This window comes from Cyrtonyx montezumae, unplaced genomic scaffold, assembly GCF_038088225.1.
Source record: "Cyrtonyx montezumae isolate F1298 unplaced genomic scaffold, pur_monq_1.0 scaffold_24, whole genome shotgun sequence".
In the NCBI taxonomy this organism is placed as follows: Eukaryota; Metazoa; Chordata; class Aves; order Galliformes; family Odontophoridae; genus Cyrtonyx; species Cyrtonyx montezumae.
Window position 1 is genome coordinate 5610903 of NW_027071981.1, and position 21944 is coordinate 5632846.

Genomic DNA, 21944 nt, shown 5'->3' on the forward strand with positions numbered 1-21944 from the left:
GTATCAGTAGTAAGTCTTCACCTATCACACAAACCCAAGAATCATATCTACACTTGTTTTCATGATTGCACATGTATACATCACCTAAGTCCTTGATCAGCAGAACCTGAATGGTTGCCTATAATGAACGTTTGTATTTTCAGCATCTACTTTTTTTAAGAGAAACTGCAGTCACACTTTGCAAGTTATTATTGTGCATCCAAAATTAGCCCCAAACTAGTAACATCCCATTTATTCTAAGTAACTTCTTGACAGCTTCACAAAAAAATTACATTGCCAGAATACAGATCTGAATAGTAGAGTTTGCTATGATGACATTCAGTGTTCTCAAGCAAAGATATAACAGTATAAAAACAATTAAAAATCTGCCAAAGCATATTAAAGAGGTAGGAAATTACTACAAATATCTGCTTCTTCTGAAGCCCTGGACAACAGCATTTTTCTTCACACTGGGATTGTGCCACAGAAAACTGATCAGTTGGAATACATACTCCCTGAAGTTCACCAGCAGAGAGCATTTCATCACCCAACTAAAACGCTCAAAGTGCATTTGGGTATCTATTATTCAACCATTACTATGAAGAATTTCACAAAGTCACACAAGAATGGTGCTCCTGCTGAACTTCTGTATTATGTATTTCAAAAAGGAAAGAGAAGACCCAAATTAATATGGCTTCAATCATCTGTCCAGACACACATTAAGAATTTTAACTTAAGCTCACTAAATCTGTGAACACAATGAAGGCAGGATCTTCCAACAAAGCCTTTAAAAAAACCAGGTTTTTTCCCCTCATAGCATATTATAAGTTTAATTGTGCAAAAATAGTCATTTTATTTCAGCTTTTTTTGTGAACCAAACACAGCTCCAGAGATGTACATGTAATTGAACAGGTAATGTCATTAGAGCAAATAAACCATAACTCGTGCAGGGACATCATCAGAGGTTAAGTACACTTAGATGTACTGAAGTTATTTAGACAAGTATTTAATGAAAATTAAGGTTTCAGTAACTGAAAAGAACATGTAAAATGCTTCAGACAGATTTCCTTGCTGATGGCCAAGAATCATGCCTCCATATCACAGGCTGAAGCCTAGCTTCTCTTTATTCAATGCAGTCTGTATTGTGTTTCAGTAAATCTGAAGACTTTTCCAACATCACTATTTATTTCAAACAGAGATAAAGCATTATAAACCTTTAAAATTGTATTTCATACTGCCAGACTAATGATGTTGGAGACAAAATAGCTGTGAAAGTTCTGTCTTACAAAGTCCTACTTCAGGATGACACATAACACAATCCCAGAGCTCAAGCATTTGACTCCACCACTTGATAAAACAAAAAATGTGAAATTCACATGAAAAGTTTTGCTGAATCCCCTCACCACCGTTAAACTCTCCCCATAGTTCCTATATCACTGAGGAAAAAGTAGTTTTCAAAAGCAATTCCTCTTCTTGCACATCCAAATTTTAATACAACTGGATTGGACATTCTTAATGTTATTCAGTGCAGCTACTTTTTAGTCTTAACAAATCTCTGTGCTTCTTTCACAAGTGTTTCAACATCTTCATTATCCTTTTCTTCTGAACTTGGTTCCCAGTCAGAATCTTCATCAGTAGGTTCACACTCCTCTTCCTCATCATCTATGAAGCTGTCATCAAGATCATATTCATTTAGTTCACCATCATTATCACTGTCTTCCTCCAAACCCTTTTTTCCTGGAAAGACAAAAATGTAGTAACATATTCATGAATCACAGCCATAAAACTAATTACAGATTGTCTAGTTGAAATATCCCAAGAAGGTAAAGAAACAACTACAGAATCCTACCTAATTCTGACAAGTTCTGGTTAGATTTACAAAATCCTCATGAAAAACTGAACAGTCTCATCTCTCTCTGACATCTACTGCAGAGCTCTATCACTTGTCACTGAAGTGTCTGATCACTTCAAGTTTTATTTAATGGATTTAATCCAAATCCCCTTTTATAGCGAAATCTGCAATTTATTACTTGTTACAGCACGTTTTATTTCATAGTTCTTCTCCAAACATTTTTTATCCTATGCTATACTACTTTTGATGTTCCCCTCATCTGTTACATTTTCTGATGCTCTTTTCTGGGATCCAAGCCTTTTTCACAATGCCATAGCCCATAAAAACCTCCAGGTAAGACAACCACCATTCTGGGCAGATGTAAAGTACTACACAGCTAATCTACAGTCACTTGGTTAATGAAACACAACAATACTATCAATGCTTGCCATAACTATTGCTCTTGAAATACAGTCACAGCACATTAAAGTATCACTTATTACAGCCCAAGGCCTGTTTCTGTGGAACTGCTATTAAAAAGCTAAGAAAATATGATTACCCTTCATTGCACAGAATTCCTTGATAATCTTACATGGCTTTTATTTCCTGTCCACTTCTTTCATAAGCGTCAAGTAAAAGACAACAATCTGCTAGATGATGCATCCCAAGGTCTCAACCAAGATCCATGCTGGATAGTTTACGCTTCCTCTTTGAACAAGGGTTAAGGAAATGCTAAACACCTCTTTCCCGGTGTAGGAATGTAGGAATGCGGCCTGCATGTTTTTCCCAGTTCACTTAGTCTATTTTGTTATGCAGTTTTCTAATTTTATGTCTTCAATCTACCTCAAAAAACTTACCTCTTCAAGATGAAGCTGCCTTCTGCTTTCATAGTATTTCACAATACTCTGTTCTAGCAGGCATCGAAGATGAAAATCCTCTATTTTCAAGAAATGGATGCAGTTTGCATCACATTCCCAAACTTTTTTGGATATCCTTCAGCATTACTTAATTGCTCAAATACATTGGCAAATTTACCCATTTAAACCAACTCTGCCATGTGAAGCTCTGTCTTGGCAGCAGCATTGCACTGGAACGACCATGGCAGCAGTGCATTTCTCTTGTTTATCAGTATCTCTTATTTATGCAAGCATTCAACAAGTTTATTTTCTTTGTTTCCTGGTTTTGATAGACATGCGTAACTCATATTCTGTAAGTTTACGCTATCTTCCTTTTTCTTACATGCCCACACTTGCTCATTAGTTACACCGCATTAATATTCTGATCGTGTTGTTCTGCCCTTAAGCCACATCTCTGAGTAAAAACATATTCCACTCCTCTTAGAATCATAGAATTGTCAAGGTTAGAAAACACCTCTAAGGTCATCCTGTCCAACCTATCAACAGTATTTCCCACTAAACCATGTCCCTCAGTACAGTATGTGAATGCTTCTTGGGGATGGCGACTCTACCACCTCCCTGGCACACTTGAAGTGTGGCTTCACCAGGGCTGAGTACAGTCTTATTCCCAGACTCTGTCATTTCCTTTATCTCATCTAAAGATAACCTAGCAACAAAGTCTGCTGAGCAATTTGTATTATTATATTTCATATGAAGTTATAAATATTTATTTTTTCCTCAGCTGTATACTCAGCTGAGATCACCAACTTATATTAACCATGAGCAGCCTCAGGTCACATCCCCAGGTCCTCCAGTTGTGCGTGCACATGCAGTGTGAACACCAGTAGCTTATGAACTCAGAACCATCCTCATTTTTCAAATGTAAAAAGTCAGATGATATCCTGCCTGCTTTCAGAGAAGAACAGGTATGCTCATCCAGGAAGCTAAGCACACATTGAATCTCAGCTCTCTCATTTGTGAAAAAGCAAGCAGGGTTTTACTAAAACTGAAACAAACAATGATTTTCTCTTAGGGTAAATATTATCAAGCATCTCCAGCACTATTAAGTGTATAAAAAAACTTAAGCAGACAGGTTATGTCCACACTGATGTGTCCATTCCCAGAATTAGAACACACTCACCATTCTTGGAAGTTCGTTGTTGGGTCTGTCTTTCAGTTACTAAAGAAAAGAAATTTATTAATGAGAACAGACTACAAGCCAGCAGAAGTGTCATTCACAGAGGCTGCTACAGTGACTGACCTATTAAACACTGCAGTGATTATGCTGTGTTCACAAACATAAAAAATCCCCCCTATTACACAGCTCTCCAAAAAGTATTTTGTACTGAATGATTCCTGAGAGATTCACCAGGTAAACTTTTCTTGCAATTATACCACTCCTTCCCCAAGTAAAATGTTTTTAAGACTGGTATTTTTTCGATCCCAAATTGAAGTATCTAAATATTTTACAGTTACTTCAATAAATTACACCTTAATAATGTCACAATTCTAATTCTTTAAGTGAAGTACATTATCATTATCAAAAAAAAAAAACCCAAAACAACGAAGTCCAATAATCAAAAAGGTACAAAAAAATCCATGAAGTACCTGTTTGAATTCTTTAAGAACACACCAAATATAAGCAGGTATCTCCCCTTATTTTGTGACAGTTACTGAAATATATTCCCTGCTTTCATTTTCTTAATACAGCTCTGAATAGGTGGGAGAGATTTGATAATATATCATATTTGTACTATATTTTATTTATAAATTCATATCCCATTCAATTCTCATTTAAAAAAAAAAACTTCCTATGCTCATGGAAATACCCAGTTGCCACATGGCACTTTTAATATGCAAAATACAAGAGCATAAAAACCAGGTAAGTTGTCTGATCCAGCCTGTCTGGCTTCAGTCAAAAAACATTTAAAAAAGTGAGTGCAAGTATGAAGTAGCCAATCTTCCTCATTGCAAACAATGGCAAGATCTCCAGTTTCCAAAGAGAAACAGTGCAATGCAATGCAGAGTAAGCTGCAAATACAACACTTATCACATCTAATAGCTCAAAGCATTTTATTCCACGGTTCTGTATCCACTGTTGGTTTATTCTTCCACATATACAGCCTTAAGTAAACAGAATAGCTTACCTGGAGGTACAGTGTGCTTGTATTCAAGTTTGTGTTGTGGATTTTTCCTGAAAAGAAGAAAACATAAGTATGATTTGCCTCTGTGCTCAATACACAAACGGCCCAGAACTGCTTGGTATTTTATGCATACAGGATGAGGAAAAGGTAAACACCTGAAAGAAGAAATCAACTGATTTGTTAGTTGAATCCTCAACACAATCTTCCTCCCTATACACACACCCTTTATCTGAAAACCCTAAGAAAAAGAAACATCAAATCTAATCATAAAATTGTACAATTGTATGAAAATGATATTATCATACAACCATAGCATTCTAGAATTTACAATTATCTTTAACACAGTTTTCAGTCTTAAGGTATTGTTACAGACTTGGACAGAATTAAGACCTTTCACATCATGTTGTTCTGTTGCACAATATTTTATCTTACATCCCTGCTACAGCCACGAAAACAATTTTCATTAAGCAATGTTCATTAAAATGAAAGTTGCTGATCAGTACTTCAGGGCTGTCTCTCCTCTTAGAACGGAAGGTGTAAGAAAAACCAGACTGAATGAGCTTCTATTGTTTATTAAGAAAATAGCTGGCTGAACAAAACTGAGATGAGTTTCCAAAGTCATATAACATGCACCACTTCAACACAGTGAAACCTGAACCTATTCACTATTATTTACTATCATAAAAAAATGTAACTTCTGATGCATTAAGTACAACACACATCACACGTCTGAAAGACCCAGGTGTAGTTTCCATGTTCTGCAATATATAATAAATCTAATAAAACAGTTTGGGAAATTAATGGATTTGGAAAGAACTGCTGTTTTGAAGGATCACACAGAGACCACAGGAACAATCACTCATTTTTGCAGTATGTTATTGCAGTTCAATTTACAACTTTTCACATCTTCTGTAAAATAAATAAATAAAAATAGCATTAGGACAATGGAAGAAAATTTCAAGTCAGATTACTCTTGGACTGCCAACACACCTTGTATTTACCTGAATGAAAAATGAAAACACTTCTTCCTACAAAATACTTGGTACAATAACAAAAGGAACTGCCTATTTCAGTGTTTTACTGCTATCACCAGTATCAGACCATTAGATCTTATCTTAAGACACAGTGTTCAGATCATTCTCTTGATTCCGCTCTCTTTTCTTGTTAGCTACAATTTGGAATTATTTCAAGCACTTCAACCACATCTGTCAATAGGTTTCAAGAATTAGTATTGATTCACAAGTGTCCCATAGCCTCTGCCTTGAAATAATTACACAGATTAAGAACTGATTAACTTACACAGCACAGAGAGTGTCTTTACCTGTTTGTGTTTTGTTTTTGTACTCAGTATCCACTGTGCTGCTGAAATGCACCTTGGCAATTTCATTAGTGGTAGAAACACACATTTCTCATTCCAAGATAAGAAACTCATTCTAACTAACTATTTTATTTAAGATAATCTATTTTTTTTCTTTTATTAGCTACACCTATCACCTTTTCTTGAAAGCAAGCTTTGTTTTGTTGTGTTTCATACAGAACACATTCTTTAGAATCATCTGTACTTTCTGGAAGAGATAGTGGAAAATGTTCCTGCTCAAACATAAGCGCTGTTAACAGCAGCTACAAATTTCAATATGCCTGTGTGGAAGAGCTATTTCCTCAAAATATATTCTTCTGTCCAAATAGTCAACTATACAGTAGTCATTAATACTGAGTATTAGGAAAAAAATGCTTTATTGTTTGGGTAGTCAAGCATTGGAACAGGCTTTCTTCAGAGGTGGTTGATACCCCAAGCTTGCCAGTGTTCAAAAGCCATTTAGGTAATGCCATTAATAATAAGCTTTAAGTTCTGATTAGCCCTGAAGTGGTCAGGCTGTGATCTCTGTACGTCCCTTCTAACTGAACTATGTTAGAAATCTAGTCATTGACGAAAAAAAAACCCAGAATAAAACAATCTCTCAGAAAATCAGCAGTGCTTAAAAGAAATTGCGCTGCAGTAAACCACAAATTGGATTTCATTGCTGCAACCTGAATCATGCTTTCTAGGAAATCAAATACTAATTAAAATAGAGTTCTTGAATAAAGTCTCAAAATATGCTTTATCAAAATTTAAACTAAAAATGATGTATCACAAGCAACATATGTAGCAATAATTTAAGTGTTCCTAAAAAAGAAGAGTTTGCTCTTTGACAAGTTAAAAAAAGGTGAATCTATGTTATTGAATAGTTTCCAGAAGTTAACAATATATGTTTGCTAGGCTGAAATCACTACCAAAACATTTTGCACAGACTTTACCACTTGGAAGGTAGCAGTCTGCCCACAGTAAATTTCAGAAGGCAGCAAGACATGAAAATGAGCCATAATTATATGCTACACTCAAGATTTAACTCAAGTCTCTCTGTTTTTGTGTCACTTTGTAACTGCAGAGAAGACTTACGCTGTAAAATAAGTAAAGCCATTCCATACAGTGCTTCTTACCTATAGCAATCAGTTCCATATGGGCATTCAGGACGATTATCATTGTTATCTTGAGTTACAGTATCTGTTTCATAATAATCATCATCATTAGGGTGACTGAACTGCTGAAAGTGAATGGGATTCCTCCTGCAGAAGACAAATATATATATATGGAGAATTCACTTATTCATTCTGAGAATTCACTTATTTTTCATTTACACTTATTTTTCTGTCATTATGTAAATACCAACTTGACTTTATGCAGCACGTAAGACTTTTAGGGTAACAGAAGGAAGGTGCTGTCTCAGCATGAGCTGCACAGGATGTTGAAACAGAAATGTTCCTATTTGCCTTCAGTATCAAGTTTCAAGATCTCCAACCCATGCACCATCTCCTCAAGTAATCACACGGCATCAGACCCACTCAGAGGCTGACTTGCTCAGTTATGACCATGTGGAGCTCTACAAGAGTTACAGAAACTACTACTGAAGCCTCAGCTTGAGTTGGAGGGGTCAGTGTGTGGCAACTGAACCACTGCAGTAATAAAGACCACACGCACACTCAGAGGATAATGTATCTGCTTCAGACAACCTGTATCAATTATTCATTCTGTTATGCATACAACTTCTTACTCACTTGAATATTTAAATGGTGTCACGTTACTCCACATGTCTACTGAGTTACAGTTTGTACAGTTTGCCTTGGCTACATGACATCACAATCTGAACAATAAGGAAATAAAGCTGTACCACGAGACAGAACAGCTCTGCACGTAGTTGAATCAGCAAAGTAAGAGCACATCTCTGGCATAAACACCCTTCTGCTCTACAACACTCACACAGAAGGACTCAAGACATAGTGAACAAAATGGTCTTTAACCAACCTGTCTGTAACTGCTTCTGGTCAACAGGCTGCAATGCACACAATGCAAGACAAGGAACCTATAAACACCACTAAGAACCAACCTTAAAGCTTTATAAAGCTTCTAAGTGATATTAAAATGAACACAGAAAAATGAGTTGTGATTTCAGGACACGGATAAAAAGAATAAACACTACAAAAATGACACCAAAGTTAACCTAATGTTACCAGAGGCACACTTACTTTTTCCCTATGATTTCTTTAAAAGATACTTTTTTCAAGTATAACATTTAAAAGTGAGGCATGTGAGATACTTTAACAAATGATTTTCCCCAAAGACATCCAGAAAACACTCCAGACTTATAATACTAACTCCTTTGAGTACACAAGAACTACAGCTAAGCTCTTCAACAAGCTATTTAAATAAAAATTACAGCATCCCTTGAACATATTTACAAAGGTGAGAGCCTTCTTGTCCTGATCTTTGCTGTTAACTTCTGCAAGCTGTGGGTAAGTAAATACTGTTTCACTAGGCACCACTGCAGGGTTGCATTTACTTGTCATTTACTGCAAGTTCTCAGAGAACATCACTTCTTAAATCAAATTCAGGCAATATGGAGCTGGCTGCCCATTTCTTTTCCCATTTAAAAATAAATGAGTTGAAACCAAACCATTTTACTTGCTCTGTTTTCTAAATGCACGAAGCTAACTTATTAACACTATTTGCAAGAATTCAAAAATCATTTAAGACATAATTAATCTCCTCAAGTGGATATGGGAGCAACTAATGTTCTGTGAATTCATTTTTCTACTTTTTCCTAGAATAAGAGATGTAATTTCATTACTTGCACCAAGGAAAGAATTCCTAATAGCTGTCATTTAGACAAGCTGCTGTATTTTAAATACACACATTTTCCTTGCAAAATGTTTCTTCAAAACCTACTTGAGCAACAGAACTTGGATTTTCCTCCTCTTTAAAGCCAAACCAAACAAATCCCAAAGGAATAAGGGAAAAGGAAGAAAAAGGAAAGAGATTTGATGTATCTTCTAATAGGAACAGGACTTCTTTGGGCCAGCAGATGATGGTCCTTGAATTATGGGTTACCTGTGAAGCATCTTAAACACGTACTTCAGATGCTCAGAACTAGTACAAACACCTTTTATCTTACCTTTACCCGGATAACTTGTGCTTATTCCACTCCTAGGAGTTGTCCAATGATAGCAAAACAAATATAAGCAGAGATGTGCACAGCTCGTATCAACAGCCCTTCTTGCAGAAAATCTAAAGCTGACATGCACATCTCTTCCCTTTCACTAAGGCTTTCATTCATTTGAGGTTGGATCTATAAGAGCACAACATCTGCTACAACTAAATATACTGTATGAAGTGTACTCCTCAAACTACACACTCCACTTCTGATGAGATTTTGGCTACTACAGCTCACACACAAAGGCCGGATGTACTGCTGGGAGCAGCACCAGTAGGTCAAAGCAAGAGCGACAGGTATGCAGGATGTAATGACCAGGAGAAGCTAAAGGTCCTAACAGAGCTGTTAAGGACTCCTAACAGAGTCGTTAACGCTGCAGCTTTTCATTTATGCTGCTACCGGTGGCATTAGACACACTGAACATATACTCGTGCTAGCTTGCTCTCACTAACATCCAAGCTTCCTGAGTACCACCAGAATGCTTCCTAGATTAGCCTTATCTCCTGTAATTCTAACTGTATGTAAATGTTTAGACCTCAAAGTTGCCTTCTGCTGCAGTGCTCACTGCCAGCTTCAACACCACCACTCGCTTTGCATCTCCCCTTTGATGCAACAATGCATGGCACCAAATCTTTCTGTGCAAAAGAAACTAGCAAGAGAATGCACACAGATTACTGATGTTGTGGAACTTCACTGGATGTTCATGTCTCACAGAAGACTTTTACAATGTATCTTCAATCACCAAAAGGAGAGCATTAGAGAGGGAGAACAAAAGAAATGCTCTTCACTTGAAATATACCAAAGAATCGGACCAGAAAAGGGTTAACATGGAGTTTCTAGGTATGCTGTGCTGTATTTCTGGGCAGTGAACACAAGCTGGATAAGAAACCTGGCTGGCCAACTTGCAATATGCATAATACTTCATTACTTAGGGATGACAGATAAAAAGTATTTTGCGTGTTCAAATCACAAGGCATGCAATTACTTCAGTAACTAAAACTCTCTTATAAAACTTTCAACTGCTAATAAAACAAACCTAAAGGGTCTACGTTGGGTTTGCACCACTTACATCTCTTCTCCTTGCTGGTACTTGTGCTTGGCTGGTGTGTATAGGTTTGCTAATCTGTTCTCTTTCTAAAATGGACTCTTGTTTTCTATTTCCCACGTTGAAGTGCTTCATCCCTTCCTTGGTTGTATTAGCAACTAACAAGACCACCTTGCTCTTCCTCTTATGTTTTAAGAAACAAATCAATTCAGAAGAATTTTATCAGTCCCATGCTTACCAGAAGATTTTTTTTTCAAAATCAAACCTTGTGATTACTTCAATGTTTTCTCTTCCACAGCTAATAAATTACTTCGCAATTATATACTGGCTGAAGTTTGTTTTAATTTTGCTTTACCTGTAACAGCCTGCTCCATACATGCAAGGCATCCTCTTATGCTTCATCTCTTTGGAGCCTTCTGAAGCCTCAGCACTTCTGGTTGAGTAAGAAACCTCAGTCTTGTAATCCAGATTTGCATTGGGCTCAGAAGCCCCCTCCTGGGCACCAATATGTGAAGTCCTGCCCCAGGGAGCTTGCTGGCTTGTAGAACAAGTAAGTAGTCCTTTGTTTTCTGATTCCTCAAGTCTATTTGTCTTACTGGAGATTGGAGCTGTTGGTTTAGATCGTTTACTAAGCAGCTGCCTGTCACTTTTTTCCACAGAACTTCCAGGTTTTTTTGTTTCAGTCTCGCCATTTCTTTCCATGTTTCCCATGGTACACTCAAGAGGAAATGCAGACGCATTCTGTGGAACAAGGTTACATTTTGAACGACCTGAAAATCTACGCTCTACAGAATTAAAACCAGTAAGGTCAAACCCTGCCCTAGTTTGTCATTCCAGTTTCCAAAACCTTTGTCTCCAGCTTTCAAAGTCCAGTTAGCTGCTACATACAGCACAGGTAGCACTCGTTTTAGCATGTGTGTGACCTCACTGCCACCTGGCGGCTGGCTGGCACTACAGATGAGTTAAGGCTCTCACTTCACCTACAGCAGCTGAAGCGTGACAGCAGAAGAGTTGCTATCAAAACCAAAATCACACTTCAGCGTTTCAGAGTTTTTTTTCCACAAGCCAGCGATAGAAAAGTCATAATTATTTTTTCCTACAGAGATCAGAAGGCAATTTTTACTGCACTTTAAATAAAAATGTATGAAATTTAATAGCAGAAAGAAGGCTTCCACTATATACTCACTAGTACTAACATTCCTAGTCAATAACAGAGCTCACCACCCAGAAAATGTCTGCAGATTAAGAGATATTACATTACATCAAATCTACCCCCAAGCAGTAAGCTCAAAGTACCCACAAGTAAACTCAAACTCTCCCTAAGTAGATAAGTTCAGTAACGTAAGATCAATAAACAATCCACAGATGTGTTTTTCAGCATCAAAAGTGATGAAGCATACAAGTGAATAGTATTTTTCAGATCCTGAAACAGATCCAAGCAGTTCTGATGTTAGAAGTTAGAAACATTGAGCTGTTGATTTAAAAAATGAGACTCATACAAGTGTCTCAGACATGAAATTTAACCAACTAGCGTGGCACTACTTTGGGTAACAGTCCACGGCTGCCTTGTATCAGTATCATCATCTAGCACCTAACTGCAGAAAGACTTCTCAGAAAAACAAACCATGCTCCAAGCCACTTCAAGTGAAACTAGGAGAGCTGTACTTTGGCCCATCTTCCAGACCTCTTGCTGTAAAGCTCGAAGTATGGTATTTCTAAGGAGCATTCACAGATCCCAGGTCTCAAGAAGGAAGCAAGAAAAACACTCATTACCAAGTCTCAAAGCTTCCAGGATCCTTGCTACAGAGCTGTCCAATGAACTGGCATTTCAAAAACAAGTGTCAAACACTACAAACCACAAGCAGAACACACAGTTAAATCCTAGACCCAAGCTTAAACTATGACACTGTCAACTACATTCTGATTTTTGAACTATCATAGTTTTGTTAAGAGCAAAACATTACCTGGAATAAAGAAGTGGATTCACATCTCCCTTCCTCCTCATCTTGCTCTTTATCTTCAAAATTCTCTTTCATTTCTTCAGAAGCCAATCTTTTCCTCTGCAGCACATTTACTTCTGATTTCAAAGATTCCATGTTACTTTCTCCCCTTCTGTGGCTTTTTTTGTTTCTACCACCTTGAAAGAAAAAAATGAGGGTATTTCTGGAACACAACCTTTTACTGTGAAACCCTTAACACAGTGGAAATTTAAAGCTACATCTAAGTAGAACACTGAGTAAAAGCCATGAGGAACACAGCACATTAGCATGCATGGTTTCAAGGAATTTCTCCACTTCCTGAACACCCAACTGGACTTTGTTTAGAGGACTAATAACTGCTTTAGTCTGAAACAGATATTTAAAGAGAAAATTTGATGGAAAAGGGGACAAAGGATCCTGTGGATTGACACTATCAGTCCGACTGACAATTACTTGACCAGCTCCTTTTCTGCAAATCACAGAATCATAGAATGGTGTGGGTTGGAAGGGGCCTTTAAGATCATCCAGTTCCAACCCCCTGCTATGGGCAGGGGCACCTCCCTCTAGACCAGATTGCTCACAGCCCCGTCCAGCCTGGCCTGGAATGCTTCTAGGGAGGGGGCATCCACACCCTTGCTCCAGCATGTCAATTGCACTTTTCAGTGTCATCTGTAAACTTGCTGAGGGTGCACTCGATCCCACTGTCCATGTTACTTTACAAAGATGGTAAACAGCCCCAGTTCCAGCACTCATCCCTGAGGAATACCGCCCTTTACTGGTCTCCACTTGGAGACTGAGCCCATGATCACAACCCTGAGTGCAACCATCCAGACAATTCCTTATCCAGCAATGTTCTGTCCATCCAATCTATTTTTCTCCAATTTGGCGACCAGGACGTTGTACAATCACTGTCCCACACAAGACCAGGTTTATGATGCCAGATGGTAAACAAAACATAGAAGGGCTCTTTACTACAGAACTTTCCCACTAAATGACATTTCAGACCATCAACGTATACACACTCATAAATCATGACATAGCAGAATCAGCGTACATCAACACTTGCCCAGTGAACTAATTATACTTCACCAGCCAGGATCTAACAGAGAGTGAATGCTGGGCCTCTTCGGGGCACTCTGTATCATGGAAAACTATGAGGACCCTGTGCTCAAGTATATTCTGGGGTACACAGCTAGGAAACACATCCTGCATGAACTGCACTTCCTAGAAAGAAACTTTGGAATAATTGATCAAGTCAGACTCAGTAACAGTTAAACAAAAAAAACCAAAACACTCTACTCTCTCAAAAAACCCACCACCTACAGAAAAGACAACATCACTTTTAAAACCTGGGCTATCAGAAAAAACAGAATAAGAAAGGATTAGATTGGATCTTTAACATGGAGAAGGCCTGGAACAAACTGCAGAAATTATCTAGAATTCATATTCTTAAGAAAAACTGAAACATTTAAAGGAAAGTGCTCCAGAACATCAGACTGCTCTGCTGTCCAAAGACAGCATTAGCCAGCATAAAAAATAAAATTAAATTACAACAGCAACAGACCAGAAAAAGCAACTAATCAGAAAGAGCTCAGTCATATCCATATGCCTGATGACAAAGGAAACAACAGAATTGTTTCTGCCTCTTTCCAGGCACAGAACACAGAAAAAAGAGCTAACAGACTGATACTTTCTCCAGCTAGAAATATAGATTACAAAAATACACATCAGTGTACACTGGATATTGGTATGCAAACATACTACACTGCAAACTTACCTTCTTTCACTATAGGCTCAGAAATTCTGGGAACCAGGAGGTCCTTTTCCAGCATCCACGATGGAAGAATCCTCTTCCTCTGGACAGATTTTGACTGCTCACTTTCATCATCATCACAAGAAGGAACCTGGAACAACGCCTACTCTTCAGTACTTTTTACCAGTTCAGTTTACTCTTCAGTTACAAAAGAGAGAGCAAAACCAGAACACGAGTTTGTCATCAGTTAGATCCTTCAAACACAGCCTGGGTCACCACCTTTCAGAGAGTGATTGTTGCCTGAAACTTTTAAAAGTTTCTAATCACTCAAAGAAATGAAATTATAGAAGCTGTCATTCAGTACAAAGTTGCTCAGCCCTCTGGAATAAACATGTGAAAGACTGAAGACAAAAAGTTTCATAGAACAGCTTTTTTAGGACCTTGGTATGTATTTTCCAAAGAAAGACAGGAAAAAATGTGTTTAACAAACAACAAATGCCCATTTGTCAAAAACTTCAAAAGTTCTGCCAGCATCCTTTCTATTTCTTTCTTCAGGAAGAAATCACACTCTAAATGTTGTTTGTAAGAAGTTAAATACACCACCCTTACATTTAATACACACTTATTTACTGAAAGAAATCCCACCAGTTTGTCACTACCTGCTAAAAGGTACATATCCATTCTAGGAATCTCTACTCCAGTAAAGGCTGACACTTCATTCATTGTACTCAGTTATTACCTACAGTGTGATAATGTTGCTCAAAGTGTCCCTTTTAGCAAGCACTACAATGCTTGATACACAACAGAAGCTCTAGGAAAAATAGTTTATGGAGCTAAGGGAATTTATCAGACTGTCTGAAGGCAATTTTACTCAGAAATAGTAAAAACAACACACAATGCTTGCACTAAAAACACTGCTTTTCTGGACAGGACCAAGAAAAAAAAAACAACACAAGAACAGGAGAGCTACCTACATGCGTCTGTGAAGACTCTGACAACACAACTCCAAAGCTTCTGTATGATACATATGAGCAGGCTTCTAGCACCCTCACAGCCAGCTCAAGGCATCTGCAACAAGATTTCTCCAGATAAATGTTTTAGAGTCTGTCAGGTTGATTGAAAGAACTGCTACTTTTCCCTTTGGGATAATTCCCTTCACAGACAGTAACCAACTAGAGACCAGAACTGGACATGGTTCTTTAATGCTGCATTCAGCTCTACTACTGTTAGCTCAAAATATTCAAGCAGCAACAGCTATATTATTTTTGTGCATTTCAGAGCACAGATGACTGTAACACACTCACCACAAACACAAATAAGTTTATATACATCTATAGCATATAATCCAATCAATAACATATATTTTGAGCACATAACTTTGTCTGCTGGAGTTGACTTCTCAAGAAAAAAAAAACAAAACCAGAAAGACACACATGCTTACACATACTAGATTTTATTCTAAAAGATTCAGCACTCACCAGATGTGTGGAAGCACAGCCATTTTTTCTTATTTTTGTGCTATCTTGCATCTCAGAGGTGGAACATGCTGGCTCAGGTAACGACAGACCGCAAGACACCTTAGCAGGGTAAACACCGACTGCTGCTTCTGCATCAGCCTCTTGGTTATTCCTGGGGAAACAAAATCACCTGTAAGTAGTCAAATCCAAGAGGAATATGAATGTGGACTTTTTACTTTACCACAGAAGCTGATCTGAACTTCTTCCATTACACAAACTGAAACTAACACGCTCTTACATTAATTTTTAGAGGAAATAAAGATGCCTTTCTACCTTCCACTGAATTCTGAACCAGCAATTTTCCAATAATTGCTGATCCCTACTGCAGTGCTTCAGTTGTTTTTAAGCTCATTGTATATAACAGTAATTGCCACAACAGACGTTGAAGTTACAGCTTGTGATCTGCTACTCTTTCAATCCATTTTTGAATTGCTTATAGTATTAGCTCTCTCCTAAATATAAACTGCCACATGTTTCTTATGAAATGAGAAGCAACAAAATTTTAATTCAAATTACATGCATTTACTTCTCACTGTCATCTGTAAATTCAAAACAGGTATTTGGCTTTCCAGACCCAGTGACCTGAGTTTTTGGATATAAATTTCATGCTGCATTAAAGGTATTTGTCATTGTTCCTATAATAGAACACAGCAATCCATTTTTTTTCCTGAAGTTAACAGCTTTCAGTGATGTGAATGTTGCTGAAGTTTCATTTAAAGTACAAATACGGTTACTATGAGTACTTGAATTTATATCCAAATAATATCAAACTACTGCTTTCAACTCTTGAACACCTTCATGCAATGCTGTTAACGCTTCCCAAGAAGAGGATGTAAACTAAACAACACTGAAGCACATAGAATACAGAACACCACGTTCCCAGAATTGAGACCACTTGCCATATACACCTCCTAGATGTGGTGGTTTCTGGGCATCACCCATTGGGTCCTATGTGAAAAAAACTCTATTTAATGGTTGGAAAAAAAAATCAGCTGTCATTGAGAACAGGATCACATTTGGCAGATATTGATACCTCTCAGTGCTCTCCATAGGTTGAGCAGAAAGGACCCTGAAGATGTATTTGTCAAGCATCAGGGAAAAGCTGTCACCAAAGTTCAACGAGTGCCATTTGTGTGCTTCCAACGGTAGCAGCTGGCCGCCCTCAGGAGACTGATAAAAGCAGGAATCTACATGAATCTGTGAGACAGAAAGAACAGCTAGCATGTTTTCAGATTAAAAAATGCACATATACACACAACACGTCTGGATAACCCACCAAGCTTTATCATACAAAGCATATGCCATAGGAATAGCTACAGCAGTGCTGCAATACTGAAACGTTCAAGACAAAGATAAGTATGTACACTAGATGGGACAATTAACTGAACTAGGTGGTGAGAGTGTTTTTTTTTTAGTATCTAAAATTGACTCCTTACATTTCAATCCAATTTGATGCTCAAAACACAACAACCCAATAAAGCAAAATAAAAACAAGCCATGCAAAATAAAACTAAAATGAACTGGTGTTTTCCCCATTACTTTATACATTCACCTTTGCATGAGTCAACAAAGCTCTAGCAGGTTTCCATACCCTAGAGAAGAGGGCCACAGCTCAAATATGAAAGAGTTAACAGCACTTGGACTGAAGAAGTAGGATACAAACTGCCACTGGCATGCAAATTACAAAGCTCAGCCAAGTCTTTGGAATAAATGAGGACCAAATCAGAGATACCAGCAGATAAACCTGTGGTACCACAGCAGCTTCACTTGGCCCACACAGCACAGGTAAGCAAAACAGTCACAACTCTGTTCAAAAAGAAATAGCAACCATGCATATCTTAAATACTTTAGCATGGCCTATGCACAAGTTCTCAATCCACTGCAACTACAGAAAGATTTGATGAGTTAACAATTAGAATTGCTTTTGCAATAATTAAAAAGACAAATGCTTAATTAAGACTTCCCTCTAACAACTGAGTTTGTTTGGAAAAGAAAAAAAAAGGCTATCATTTGTTCAAGAGCAAAGGTTGTCAATTCAGACATTGGGAGAAATCAGTAAAGAGAACGGATCTCTGTCTCAAAAGCATAAGCAGGACTACAAACTGATGTACAAAACCTCCACAGTGCTTTATTTGATTCACCCAATCACTATTCTACATGAAAACGTCGGTAATATTATCTGAAGTCAGAATGACACTGCTATGTGAAAGCAAAGATTATGAATAGACAGCAAGGAAAACTGAATGCTGCTCTCAAACCACAGGCAAACATCTATAGTTTGGCTTTATAGGCATGATCAGAGAGACTAAAGTTACCGGTTTGATACGAGCCTGGCCACCCACCACTTCCAGTATGGCATGTTTTCGGGATACTCGCTTATCTGTAATCTGAAAAGGAGATAAAGGACTGATGTACAGACACTCCAGATATAAAATACAAAAGTGCATACTGAAAACCCACGCTTCTTATTTTTTTCTTTTTAATGAACTCTTTATCCTTACGTTGGTTAATTCATTAACATACGGTAGGGCAGGGCATCTAATTACTATTCTGTTCATTGCTAAGCACCATTACTGCCCAGCTGTGGGTGGCCCAGCCCTGGAGGTTATTAGCTCTAAGGAACAACTTTCTTGATTCAATGAATCTGAAGAATGAACTAGTAATTGAAATTTGGTTGTGTTTTTGCTCCAGAAAGCTTGCCGAGTTGGAACGCTCAGATAAAGCTATACTGAAAAACACTCCCAGCACTTCTACCACAAAGGCGCGCACACACAGGGAGCTGCCCCAAGGCCCTTCCTGCCTGCCAGCGCTATGACGCAGTGCCACGCAACGCGTGCAGAAACACGGCTGCCCACGCCCACCCCGCTGAGAGCCACGCGAAGCCCCAGAGCTGCGTGGGCCCAGCACACAGCTCCGCTTCGCTCACCCGGCCCCGCCCGCACTTACTCCCAGCAAAGGGCCGCGTCCCAGCAGCGTCTCCCCGGGCGGCAGCGCCACGGGGCGGCCGCCATCGCGCGGCTGCAGCCGCACACCCGCCATGCCGAGCGCCGCTCCCTCAGCGCGGCCCCATCGCGCAAACAACTACGAGTCCCGGCACGCCTTGCGGCAAGGGAGGAGCTCTGAGGATAACCGGCTGTCCTGGGGCGGGCTGGCTGTGAGCCTGCACTGTGCTCTGGTGGGCGGGAAGGGCAACGGTATCCTGCTGGGTTGAGGGAGAATCCTCTTCCCCTTTACTCCTCTTAGACCTAACTCCAACCTATTTTAGCCGGCGGTTTTGCAAGCAGTAGAGGTGCGAAAAGAGAGGAAGGAGGCAAAAAACAGAAAGTAATAATAAAAAGAATTCTGGCCTTGTGCTCCCTGCAGGGAGGAAGGAAGGCAGGAAGGGGTTGACCTCCACATGTACCTGTCTTCCACCTCTTGCACAACAGTTTACAAAGCTCTGCACTGGATCTCTATTTTGTTTCTATTTTAGAGGGGAATAAGCAACAGAGAGATGAAGCAAGCGTTTCATGTGCTAAAAGGTTGGTTGAATACAACCCAAGCAAGACTTAAAGGTCTTAAAAAATGAACAGGAAGAGAAAGTGATTTTTATTTAATTTTTTAAGATTAAGGAGGAAGATGAATTATTGTTTACAGTTTTCATTTCCCCATCATTTTCACCTTCTAAGAACTGAGGCAAGAAACGATCCTCAACCTAACTTAGAACAGTGAAGATGGAAGTAGACCCGAGTCGTCTTCTGAGCAGCTGTACACCACTTTGGGTTTAGCACCCAGGTATCAGAGGCACATTCCAAATCCTTTTTCTGTCACTACTCCTGCAATGCAAAAGTCGCATTGAATGCACAGTGGAAAGAAGAGGACTAGACAGCCACCTAGTGACTGAACAACCCAAGCATCTGTCTCAAGGGACAGAGCCTGCACAGCCAGAGCTGTTGGTGCTTCACAGCACTGCATTTCTACTGCCCAGCTCTGGGACCTGTGAATGAGGACTCACTGATCAGGGCAGCCAGCAGGGATGAAGCATCTACTTCCCTAACAGCCTCTCAGTGGTCAGCTATGCACCTGTCATGCATACAGAAGGGAGTGAAACAGGGAGCAGAACAAGTTCAATTTATTACATTACTGGGTAGTGTTTCCTAGCTATCTGTGTCACAATATGTTGCTTCCCTGTGAGTGCTAGTCCTGAGACCAAGACCCCATTGCCACAATCGTAATAAGCTGTAGAGGCTCTCTACTGCCAAAAGAGACAGCGCCATTCAGTAACCATAATGGATGCAACACTGACAGTGTGACACTGCTGCCACAGTGGAGTGGAGCAGGAGTTAAAAGTGCTTAGCTACATGATTAGACAAGGCCTCACTGTTTCAACGTGCTTTTCTTTCAGTGAGTACAACTTGTCATTAAAACAATCATGATTCCTCTCCCCTCTTCAAGCTCCTCTGTAAGGGTTTTAATTCCCATCAGAAATGGTTTCACCAGTTTTGGTCTTGCTTTACCCTCTCTATCCTTTTACCACCTGCTCAGCTGGCAGCCCAGGGCTGACAGTACTTCCTTTTTTCTGTTGAGGACATCCCAGCAGCATCCATGGCTCCAAGGAGCAGCACTTTGTACATCACCAGCTGTGATTTGTTCCTGCCTCTTCACCCTCATAGCTTCAAGCAAAAGTGCTGAAGTGACTGCGGTAAGAAGAACATACAAATACCCAAATTATTGCTAGTGCTTAGGCATCCCTATCCAGAGAGCATCCTCAGCAATGGCCACTCGTGCAAAAGCCACCTACCTCCTCTAGGTGCACAACAGCTATCCTCACATCTTGGTGGCTGGTGAAGCCCTTTTTCTGTTTCAGTACCAAGCTCCCTTACCCATAACTTTTGAGGAAGTGGAGAGTTCTATTTAGTATGCTCCACCTACTTTCCCTGATGTTGGTGTACTATTTTGACACTGCTACTCTTCCGTTTTCAGCTGCAGAAGGATGCCTCAGGCACCCATCACCCAGGCTTCCTCATAGCTACGTGGTCTTGTTGCCTTTCACCATTCCACCTTCCCCTTTCCCAGAAGGGGTCTTTAGAGAGAGAGTTCATGAAATGTGTGTAGCTCAGAGCAAATACTTTGTCCTCCCCACACAAACCCAGCTCAAACTAGCCAGGTTTCTGTGATGAAAACGTTTCTCTGCTGCACAAAACCTCCCTGGCTGCTGCATGCAGCTTAGCATCAACACCTGCACCAAAGCTCAACCAGAGGTCCCCCAAGATACACATTTTATTTCTGTATTTCCAAAATGACTGTGGTTTTAGAACCTCCCCAGTAACTACTCACCACTGCAGAGCTCGGTTTTTGGAGGAAAGAAGCTGTAAGTTTAGCTTCATTTTATAACGGGGCAGGATATGGCTTAGGGCCACTGGCATTACAAGTCAAACTAATAAAAAAGAAAGCACTGTTATGTTTAATGAACACAGATTTTAGTTTAAAGCTGTTCTCCCTTGTCATATCACTATCTGAACGTGTAAAAAACCTGTCTCCATCTTTTTCATTAAGCCTCAAAAGGCTGCAGTGCGGTCTCCCTCGAGCCTTCTCCAAGCCAAACAAGCTCATCCCCTTGAGAAGAAGTGAGGGATAGAAAACTAATGTCTTGGGGGACCTACCAAGATGCAAAACATGAGGATAATTCTATGCACCAGAATAGTTATTTGCATCCCCCTCTAACTCCTGAAGATTGCCCTGTTCATCATTGCCATCAGACTTCAGCAACCACTGATATACAAAGCAGGGCCCCCAGCAGAAGAAGGATATGGAGCTGTTGGAGTGGTCCAGAAAAGGGTCATGAAAATGATCAGAAGGCTGGAGCACCTATCCTATGGGGACAGGCTGGGGCTCTTCAGCACAGAGAAGGCTCGGAGTGACCTTATAGAGACCTTCCAGTGCATGAAGGGGCCCTGCAGGAAAGCTTGGGAGGGACTTTTGCTAAGGGCATGTGGTGACAGGATGAGGGGAAATGGCTTTGAACCAGAAGAGGGAGATTTGGACTAGATATGAGGAAGAAATTCTTTACTGTGAGGGTGGTGAGACACTGGAACAGGTTGCTCAGTGAGGTTATGTATGTCCCCTCCCTAGAAGCATTTCAGGCCAGGCTGGATGGGGCTGTGAGCAACCTGATCTAGAGGGAGTTGTCCCTGCCTACAGCAGGAGGTTGGAACTGGATGATCTTAAAGGTCCCTTCCAACCCAAACCATTCTCTGATTTTATGTTAACAGGTACTTAATGGAGGATTCAACTT

General features: G+C 39.6%; 1 protein-coding gene across 1 annotated transcript; it reads right to left on the minus strand.

Moving 5' to 3' along the window:
- Positions 1 to 770: 770 nt before the first annotated feature.
- Positions 771 to 18710, minus strand: APLF (aprataxin and PNKP like factor). Its single transcript, XM_065739545.1, has 11 exons — positions 18617 to 18710; positions 17986 to 18057; positions 16704 to 16867; positions 15632 to 15782; positions 14178 to 14304; positions 12386 to 12558; positions 10777 to 11162; positions 7329 to 7454; positions 4854 to 4900; positions 3848 to 3886; positions 771 to 1716 (listed from the first exon to the last, which is right to left on the minus strand). Exons 1-11 carry the CDS (start codon positions 18707 to 18709, stop codon positions 1511 to 1513), a joined length of 1584 nt encoding a protein of 527 aa, XP_065595617.1. The 5' UTR covers position 18710; the 3' UTR covers positions 771 to 1510.
- Between the last annotated feature and the right edge of the window lie 3234 nt (positions 18711 to 21944).

What these genes read in the sequence shown, in the direction of transcription:
- APLF (XM_065739545.1), bottom strand. Translation starts at nt 18,709, where the DNA reads ATGGCGGGTGTGCGGCTGCAGCCGCGCGATGGCGGCCGCCCCGTGGCG. An exon ending in GACGCGGCCCTTTGCTGGGA is followed by an intron (nt 18,058 to 18,616) that starts GTAAGTGCGGGC and finishes TCTCCTTTTCAG; the next exon opens with ATTACAGATAAGCGAGTATC. An exon ending in GCCAGGCTCGTATCAAACCG is followed by an intron (nt 16,868 to 17,985) that starts GTAACTTTAGTC and finishes TCTGTCTCACAG; the next exon opens with ATTCATGTAGATTCCTGCTT.